This window comes from Pterocles gutturalis, unplaced genomic scaffold (genome assembly GCF_000699245.1).
Source record: "Pterocles gutturalis isolate BGI_N339 unplaced genomic scaffold, ASM69924v1 scaffold30904, whole genome shotgun sequence".
Taxonomy (NCBI): domain Eukaryota; kingdom Metazoa; phylum Chordata; class Aves; order Pterocliformes; family Pteroclidae; genus Pterocles; species Pterocles gutturalis.
In genome coordinates, this window is record NW_010136724.1 from 10,896 (window position 1) to 21,142 (window position 10,247).

General features: G+C 42.8%; 1 protein-coding gene across 1 annotated transcript; it reads right to left on the bottom strand.

Moving 5' to 3' along the window:
- Positions 1-2,999: 2,999 nt before the first annotated feature.
- Positions 3,000-10,239, bottom strand: HEXDC (hexosaminidase (glycosyl hydrolase family 20, catalytic domain) containing). Its single transcript, XM_010082414.1, has 9 exons — positions 10,018-10,239; positions 8,713-8,896; positions 7,276-7,347; positions 6,293-6,488; positions 5,575-5,657; positions 4,711-4,789; positions 4,532-4,633; positions 4,023-4,112; positions 3,000-3,201 (listed from the first exon to the last, which is right to left on the bottom strand). The coding sequence occupies exons 1-9, from the start codon at positions 10,237-10,239 to the stop codon at positions 3,033-3,035; spliced, it is 1,197 nt and encodes a 398-aa protein (XP_010080716.1). The 3' UTR covers positions 3,000-3,032.
- Positions 10,240-10,247: the final 8 nt, after the last annotated feature.

Sequence of the window (10,247 nt, forward strand, 5' to 3'; positions counted from 1 at the left end):
GGAATATTTTGGTTCCTCAGCCTTTCACATGGAACAGCTGGTGTAAATCCTCTCTTGTGCCACATCTGTTTGGGATTTGGCAGCTCTGTTGCCATACGAACTATCCAGTTCCAAAGGAGAACTGGGGTTCTGTAGACTGAGCTAACGTGAAGGCTGGCTGAGTAAACTTTTCAAATGCTGTGGGTCCTGCCTGCAGGCCTTACACTGGGCGCTGCTGGCTGATACAACTGGGAGCTCACTGTGATACTGGTGTACGTCCAGGTACTGTCTGCGCTTGGCAGCTGGGTGCTCTGCAGAAATGTGTGTGTCACAGGCTGATGTGTGTTTCTCTGGATCCAGGTTTTGAGCTTCCTGTCTTCAAAAACTTTTTGTCTTTTGTACTTAGCATACATATCTGGATTTTCATGTTTTGCAGTAACTGTGCATGGAAAATTAACTTGCAAATTGTAGTTTGCATGGATTTGGTTATGGCAAGGTCTGCAGCCTCCTCGGGGATGCGATGCAGTGTGAAGGGACTGATTACAACAGCAGGTGCTGACTCAGGACCAGTTCTGTTCCTCCCTTTCCTCTAGTCCTTTCTCTGATCCTCTTCCTGCCACTTTTCCTGTTTTGGATGGCTTTCCTCACTTCTCTGGGCCCTAGTTGAAGAGCCCAGCCAGTGTAGCCTTGCGTGTGCCTGGTGTCAAGAGGCTTGTGCTAAAAGGAATGATGTGAAAGACTAGTTCTGGGTAGGAAATCAGGTACTCCTAGAAGAGTATTCCAGGAGATGGATTTGTTAAGGATTTTGTGTCCGGGGCTGTCTAGTAATGACCCTGGACAGCTGTAGTTTGACTTAAATATAATTTGGAAACGTGCATGAAGGATCTTAAGTTGGATTTAACCCCTTGCTCCACAAAACCATCTCTTTCTGCTTGTCTGTTAATGGAACTGTTGAAGTGCCACTTGGCAGGTACCGATGCTCCAGCAGCGCACGGGAAGGTGTGTGTGTGTGGCTGGATGGATCAGGCTGTAGCTGTCACACTGAACACGGGCTGGACTGCATGGTGTACAAAGAGAAAGCTGCAGTATCTAAGCTATAATCTAATATTCAGATACTTCACAGAATGAGCTGTTCCAGTAACTAGGATCAATTGCACAAGTCTCAAAGAAAATCAATGTATTTATACTATATAGCTGGGATCTGACTCTTGTGCTGTGTTTATGAAATTACAGAGATACCAAAAACTAAGCCAGCTTGCATAGTAAAGAGTGCTAGTTCTGACACTAGTAGATTGCTGAGGCAAAAATACTTCTGGAAAATGTTTAGAAATTGCTTTTCTCCTTTAAAATTGCAAGTAGGATTTCAGCAAGGCCTTGTGTATTGTCTTTTTAAAAAAAATGTCCACTGATAAAATCAACTTTAACTTTTGTGTCACTGTAGTCTTTTATATTGTTTTTAATTAAAATGTATTGAAATATTAATGGCTGGCTGAATTACCACTTGGCACAGACCTACTGAAGGAATTAATGGGGTGGGAGGGAGAGAGAACAGAGGAAGCCCGAACACCTAGCTCCTTCCTGCGGCTGCTTGCACTCTTACAGCAGCCCAGCTCTCGATTTCATATAAACTGATATAACCAACTCTCCCCTGCTGAATATATTTGCATTTTTTGTTCTTTAAACCAAACCAACATGTCACATGCAAAACAAAGGCAAATTCCCACAAATATTTTGAGTATCAAAGGATTTATTAAAGTAAAATAAGACCTTGTTTAGTTCAAGGTATGTGACTTTCGTCATTAAGGTATACATAGCAAATGGTGATTCTTAGGTAAGAATCTGCATACATGATGCCTGTAGCTCACATTAAATAAGTTAGATTTGTCTTATGCTGTACTACTTGTACTTTTTGTATCTAGAGCTATACTCTTGTTCCAAGAAAATTTCAATGCCTGTGCTTCCAAAATAAGACTTTCCAGAAAGCAATAAATGAAGCAAACAAGTAAGGAATATTTTGAATATTCCTGGTAGTATACTTAACTACCAGACTTCTGAATGATTTTCCTTTCTGGTTATGTTAATGCTCCAGTTAAGTCCACAAAATATATTGCCCTACATTTTTAAAAGTTCAGTGTTAAAGCAGAATAAAACAGTGTTTTTCCCAAATTCTTTAGACTTTAACTTGGGATGAACCTGCAGTCCCAGGTTTTACAGAGCACAGTAAGTGCCTGAAAGTGACTGGGATGGGGCTGAAGCAATGCTTAGCTTAGATCATGCTGTGGTACAATGTCAAGGAGCCCAGTGCATTAAAGCAGTTTTCCCTCAATGTCCAGGTGTGAGATTTGCTGTTGGCAGCAAGCCCCTTTTCTGTAGCTCCTCCCTGCTCTGGACTGTGAGGGCACATGTTAATTTCCTGATCTCAGGCTAACCAAAGCTGGATTTAGGACTGATGGTTTTATGTATTTCAAAGATTGAAGTCCAAACCAAAACTGAACAAATCAAGTGCTAAGGGCTGTGGAAGGACTTGTCATGATGGAATGGTAGGACACATCTCTGAGCGTACCTGAAAGAGGAGTGAGGCTCAGTACAGACCACCAGGACCTCAAGGATGTTTATCCTAAGTTTGTCTTTTTATGGAAACTGCAAAGGGAGGACATGCTGGCTGCTGACTAGAGTAGAACTTGTAGAACTTTTCCAGATCATTGTAATGTAAGAAAGCCCATTACTACAAATACTGAATTTGGAAGAAACTTGAGTTTTTCTCCTGCCTTGTACTATAGCTGAGGTCTGACTCCTGCATTCTGTTACGCAAGGGGAGCAAACCTGACTGCCAGGGCAGGTGATTTAAGGCTCAACAATGCATTAAGACAGGAAAATTAAAACCGAGTTGAAGCCTGTTACACTAGTAAACTCCTTTATGCCTTCAGGTCACTTTTGTTTAATTGCAGTTCTTGCTTCAACTCTGAAGATGACAAACTCTAGCTCTATGACTAGTTGCAGATTTCCACTAGCCATGTTGTCCCATGGAGTAAGCCAGGCTAATTGAAATGCCCCTAATTCTGGGCTTTTATTGCTTTATCTAAATCATCCACCACTTGCTGCAGCTTCTGTAGGCTGGGGTGGACGTTCTCCTCCATCCACTCCTCTACAGTACACTTGTGGAAAACTTGCTCCATGGCTGCTTGGAGGTCTTGCACCACAGCATTCCACTTGGAGAGGAGACTAAGCAGAAATTAGAAAGAAGAAACAATCACATTAGCAGCTGAGCTCTGCCTCAAGGGAGGGCTAGCTTACTGGGCCTTTTAAAGTGAGCACTGTCCTTAAAATGACTTGACAGGAAAAGCAGACTCTTGTTCCAAGAACTCAAAGGACTTGATTTTGTGCAGAGGGCAAAAGGTTGATGCTGTTTGTGTTTAAGAACAATTAGTCTTGGCATTTCTCTTATGCAGTGACTTTTAAAGTACAGAAATGTGAGCTCAAAAAATGACTGAACACCTTTTAAGTGTAACTGAAACCCACTGTGAGACTTGTTGGGAAGTTAATTCTGTTTTTTATCAGAAAAGTGGATGCAGTTGGATGTTCACCTTATCACAGCAAAAAAAAAAAAAAAAAAAAGTATAAATGAGGCATTTAGGATGAATCAGCATCATCTTTAGGACAAGTTCTGAAGGGCACCCCCAGGGACAGGGAGCACGGTTTTATTCCAAGCCCTGCCTGGACCCTGGCCCATGGTGGCTCCTAGTCTGGGCTAACAACTGCTGTACGACACAGCCCATCTGCACAGGAGGAACTGCATATGCAAGGGAGAGGTTTTTGGAGACCAATTGTGTCCTTGTATTCACAGACTGTTCAACAGCAGGCAAAGATAAACACGTTCTTCTGTTTAAAACCATCTTATGAATATTTCGTATTGTTTGATATCCATTGATGCTTCTGAAATAATTTTAGAAAGGGGCCAGGACTAAAAACTATATGTTGGGCACTTGACTGGTCAAAATACAACAGACTTTATTTCCCCTAGAATGCAAAATAAGTGGTGTTACCTTACTGCATCTGGCTGAAAGTGATGCATTATTATAGGATGAATAATCTTCCTTTTCCTGTGGTAGGGGCTGAACCAGCCTGTGACATATCTGAAAATGAACGTTAGCATGAGCAGTTTTGGAAACAGCAGTGATGTATGTGTTTGTAGGCTGACAGGCAGGGGATGGGGCTTTAACCAAACTTCTGCACAGAGATAATGCTTAAGGGGCAAGTGATTTTAAGTCTACATCTCTTTGGAACTAGCTTGTAAAAGACTGTTCCTGGCAGATCAGAATAACAGATCACCTGTTGCCATTTGATTTCAAGCCTTTTTTTTTTTTTTTCTTTTTTTTGGTAACTATTTTCATCCAAGTATTCCATTCTGCTGAGGTGCCAATACGTAGGGATGTGATGCCCGAGATATAGAGCTTGATGTTTAAATCCCTGTGCTGGAGTTATGCCCCATTTTGAGATCATACCAACCCCACACACCTGCAGACAGCCAGAGAACCAACACAAACCTTCTTACCTGTTCCTTTCAAGAAGTTCATCCACTGATGACTTGAGGTAGAAACTAACTTGCGTCACAAGTGTAAGAATGTTGCTCCCAGGAAAGGTCCCCAGACTCGTGCTGTCCAGAGAAGATCTGTGAGTTTCTGAGCTCACTACACAATGAGAAAGAGCTGAATCCCACAGCTGGAATTTTACCTCATGAAAGTTTCCATTTCCAGGTTGGACATTCCCAGGAGCTTTTCCACATTTTCTTTAACCTTTTCAGAATAACCACCTGGCAGTGGAAATACGTAAAAGGAATGTGAACAACCCAAATGTTCATCAAGAAGGTTTTTTTTGGAGTTCTCAGTATTGGCTTTGTAGTACTCCTTGGATGAAGATGTTTTAAAAGGTGAAATGTAAATAGAAGAAGGAAAAAAACCTGGGGGTGGGAGGAGTACATTGTCTTCCAGACAATTGTCTTGTGCTAGGTACAGCACTTCCTAGTTGTGAGCTTTCCATTCAGGGTGCTGAATATATTAGTGCCTTAGTTAAAACCAAGCAAGTTGTGGGGTTTTATTTTGAAAATTAGAAATGCAGAACGACAAAAATAAAATTCTATTGACAGCTGCCTGTAAAGAAACCAGAAACTACAGGAAGTATTTTACCAGACATTGTACTACCTAGATCGATTTTAAGAAAATTGATTAGTTAAAACAACTTTAACATGTAAAGAAGATCTAAATCTAAATTAAATTAGTACCATTTATATACCAGTAGTGTTTCAAAAGCAATCCAGCTTCTTAAATTTTTTTTAGTATATGCCTGAAGAAGCTTGTGACCATTTGTGGGTTAGGACACGAGTAGTATACTACGTCTATTTTTAAATACTTAGTCCAAAAGGCTTCTCTGTTCCTGTATCGCAAACATGCACGATGTATAAGTTATTGTTCATAATTCAGACCACAGTCAGATAGTCAAACCATCTCAAAATATAATAAGCCTGTGCCAACCTTAGGGCAAGGTCACTTCGCTCTTGTGCTAGGCATTAGCTGAGAGAGAATAAAGTTGCCATTGTACCATTCTTTAGTGCCTGCAGACATACGGCCAGTGATGGAATTGCCACAGGGAGAAGTTCACACAAAACAGAGAAATGATCGTACCTAAATAAGAAAACATTCATCAGTTAGACACCGGAGTGCCGGAACAGGGGGAAGTGTTAATGTTTCAATCACTACAAAACAAAGAGCTTTAGAAACATTAGTCTCTGTCTCAGAGAAGGGACCTTCTGCTCTCTGAAATGCTGAATATTCCTGTTTTACTATGAAGAACAGATACAAACCAACTTTCTCCAGCCAAGTTAGGGTCAGAAATTGGAATTCAGGTCTCTTGTATTCCCTTAGACATCCTGGCTGTTGCATAAAAACCCTTCACTCCTTCATGACACGAACATGTTCTCTCTTCAGCAACTTTGTTCTATCTGATTCATGTCGGACGTTCAGCTATTCACCGGGCATTGGGTTAACTATGCTGTCTGTAAGCACCTCAAGGTGCCACAAAATACAGTTCAAGCCTTCAAATCCAATCTGCTGTTGGTGGTGTCTGCCAAAAACCATCGCTCCAGCTGCCCGGAATTCTGGAATCCACCTATCCCAGCCCGTGGGTGAGTCCCAGCAGTAACAGGAAGGACTGGAGGGTCCCTTCTAAATCCCGAGCCTCCTCGTACCTCTGAGGGAGTTTTTGGGTGGAAGTTTGCTTCCACGTGATCCTTGGAAGCATTTAAAAGAATGTTCCTTACCTTTGCCAGCCGGTCAGCGCGATACCTTCAAGGACATCAGCAGGGCTATTCCTTGCCACTTCCAGCCACCGCAGGTGGTTTTTTAAGTGGTGGCCAATAAGTGTCAGAGACTGATTCACTCCCGTAGCTCCTTTAAAAGCGCTAGCAAACCACACCTTGGAGAAGCCACATCTACGATACTTCTCTATGAGATGCACTGAAATAAGACACAAAAGAACACTTACAGGACAAGTTTTCTCCATTTTCAGCCTTGGCTGTAATGCTCCAAGTAAGAGGAACCTGGGACAGTGACAACAGGCTGCTGAGCCTTGTCCCATCAAGTTGTGAGCATCAGCAAGGATGGGAGATTTGACATGCTCTCTGAGCAACCTGTTTGGGTGGCTGCCCTCCTGTTTTCATGTGCCCGGTTACTATATTCCTTTTTTTTTGAATTGCTGAATTCCTTCAGTGCTAAGAACCATGGGCACATAATGAGCACGTGCAACATCTGACAACTGATTCTTCTTTCAACAAATAAATATTTGTATGCGTGTTAGATGCCTGACTGGAGCCTTTAGGAATTTTGCCTTTGAATTCTATACATGTATGAAGCCTCGAAGCTGCTTTTGTAGAGCTGTTCAATACGGAGCTATCTGCTCCGACTGGTTTCAATGCACTGAGAGTTAATGTAACAGTGCTTGTGAAAAACCTCTCCATCTCCCATCAGTAGTTCCACACTGCTGCTGGAAAGAATTAAGCATCAGACAATGCAAGTCCTTCATAGAAGCATAAATAGAAAAAGAAAACAAATAGCAACCTTTATGTGAGATCAAACAAGGGCTGCGTTTATGCTATCAAAGCAATAAAAAGCAATTGAACAAAACCAGAATCTTTTGGTGTCCAACTAAGGTATGTTTTATTATACTGTTTTGTTTTGGCTCTTTTGCTTAACAGGTAACAGGGCTCTTTGCTCCTCCTAAGCAGCTCAGCAGAGAAGTACAAACCTTTGCCCTCCACATCGAGGTCTGCGGCATAGTCCCAGATCATTGGCTGCACAAGCTTTGGGACCCCGGACTCTGAAAGGAACAGAATTCTTCTAAGTAATGGAAAACAGACAGTTAAAAGGGAGAACTAAGTACATACCATCGGTACAGTAGCATGTGACTAGAACTAACTGTGGCTTGTCACTAGAATTCTTCATTTACAGCTGAAGTGTCCCTGGGCATTTTTGGCCTGGCCAGGACTTTGAACACACGGATTCACGGGCTGGGGGTCACTATGTCCTCAGATGTCTTGAAATCACTAATCTGGGTCAGCAGTGACAATTCATTGGAGAATTCAGCCCAAGCCCATCTCATTCTTAGTCCCCTGAATCTATCCATATGCCTGCTGGGCTTAGCTGGCAGAGCTGCAAACTGTATGCACAAGATTTCAGCCAAACTCAAAGGAAACGTTCACCCTTTAGGTTAGAGATTGTCTGAGCCGTGTTTGCACAGAACTGAGCTTTTCAAGATGCCTTTAAAGTACAAATAAAGATACAGGTTTAGCTTCAAATCCCTTTATAATCAACTCCCTGACTAGTTTTAAACATGAGAAACTGCAGTAAATTGTACAGAAATTCAGTAACTGCATCCCATTTTAATTTGTTTAGCCTGCACTTTAGAGTGCACTTTGCTAGATGCTGTGCTGCTCTAGTGGAAACCGCATGGGTCCGACCTGTTTTGGTTTTTTTTTGATGATTTCTGACTATTAAAGCCAGGAATAGGTCAGTCACTGCTGGAGGAGCTGCATAGCTCTTCAAGGTATTGTATAAATCTGTTTAGAGCAGACACATAAGGTGGCTCTGAAAATGCTGGAACTCTGTCTATGCTAGAATTACTTGAACTGTAGCAGTAGTTTCATATTTTTCAACAAACAAGACTCATGACATCAGAGTCTTGGAGCTATCCCACAGTTCAGTGTCAGAGCTCCTCATCATGCGCACTGGGATCACATATTCTGTCAAAGACGCTCACAGGGTGGCAGCTTCTCCATGTGAGGCTGCACCACGGGAACCAGATGCTGCCCAGAGCAGCAACTGACGTTAAAAGGTGGTGGAAGGCAGAGACATTTAGGCTGAGATCACAAATGCTAGCAAGCTTTTTTTAATATGTTAAGAAAGTAGAATTGATGGCAACCACCGCGTGCTGACTGTTTTGTTTGTCACTGTGTACCACGAGATGGAAAACTAAAGTCGGTGTGTTGAGACTTGCCCACAGTCATAGAGAATGTCTGTGACATAGCCAAGGACTAAATGTCTCTAGTCCAACAGATCATATCTCAACTATTCTCAGATTTCTTGTTTTTCGTTATTTTCATCTGACAACAAATCTGTTTTAACTGGTTGTGTAAACATTTTTGTATGCTACAAAAGATAAGTCACCCCATCGCTGGTCACACACCTGCCAATGTTTCCTCACTCATCCCTCTGAGCATGTCATCCCACACGATGGGCGTCACGGTGGGGTAACACGAGACCAGGCAGCTTGCAACTGCTTTTATGTGGGATAAGCACAGCTTCTCTGGAGTGTTGTCTGGTTGCTGCAGCCACCGCTTTGACTCCTCTCCTTCGCCGAGGTAGTAGACCTGAAACATCATACAAATAATCCTGACTTTGTGTGCAGGAAGAGGGGGAACGAGTTTGGCACAGCATCATAAAATCATAAAATATTCAAAACCTATCGCACAGATGTGACACACCGAGCAGACACATTTAAAAGCACCTCTCAGCGTTGAAGACACTGCAAGCATTTCTGTCAGCCTGCGGGAGACTGTGGCCCTGACTAAATGCATCACGTAGGGAAATTTTCCCATAGGAACTGAAATATCTAAACAATAATTAAGGGATGCTGTATTTGTCTTTGGAAGGTTTGTCCTTAGGAGTAGCTCTCACCAGCTTTTACCAGTTCAAGACATCTAGCAACCCTTATGGTCCTTGTCTTGGGGAGGGAGATCATGTGTACGTGAATCCAGAAGAGGATGGGGGCATGCCCAAGGGTGGCCCCCGCAGACCTGGTCATCCGCAGAGTGGATTTGGGCCGTTTACGCTGGATATCCATTTAAACTCTTTGGGGTTTTTGAGCAGGTTTTATCTAAAACACAGTTATTCTACATAATTAGTATTTTGGTGTATAAAAGCTTACACGTCCCCACCTAACCTTGCCATCCCTTTCCCCACAACAGGATTAAAAAAGCCAAACTAATCTCAGTAACTGAGGGGATGACAATGAATTTCAGGGATCTGTGTGCCGTGGGGGTGGTTTTAAGAAACCCCAAGGAAGGAGAAAACTCAAGGTTCTTCTCCTCAAGGAGACAAACTACCAAGAGAAAAAAATAATACTGCCCACCACAAAAGAGCTTACTTCGACTAAATTGGCCAGAACAATGAGCCAACATCCAAACTCCTGTGATTCTTAATGAACACCTCCAACTGATATCTCACTTTACATACTCATTTGACATATGACTAAATGCCAAGTTAGCTTTAAGAAACAGCTTTTAATACTTTGGGTATCACAGTCAGATCAATAGAAATTATATCCAGTGTTACTGGAATAATTTCTTGTCAAAAATATGTTTCTACACTGGCCCGAATGGGTATTTCTGTCACCCAGACATGGCCCGGGCACCACCGACATGCAGAAGCCTCAGCCTTTACCATCCTTCCTCACAAAAAAAATAAAATCCTGGCTCAAGAGAAGTCCCACCTCATCACAGCCGATGTGAAACCATTCCAGGTCTCCATGCAGCGCCATGACCTGGTCAATCATGGCTCTGACCAGCGCCCGCGACTCCTCCTTGTGCGGGTTGAGGGCGTTGGGAAAGCCCTTCACCTCCCGGAGCGAAGCGAACTCCTGGTGCTTCAGCACGAACTGCAAGAGAGCGAGAGCTTGGGGACAGCCACAGACTGGAGGGGACAGCCACAGCATGGAGGGGA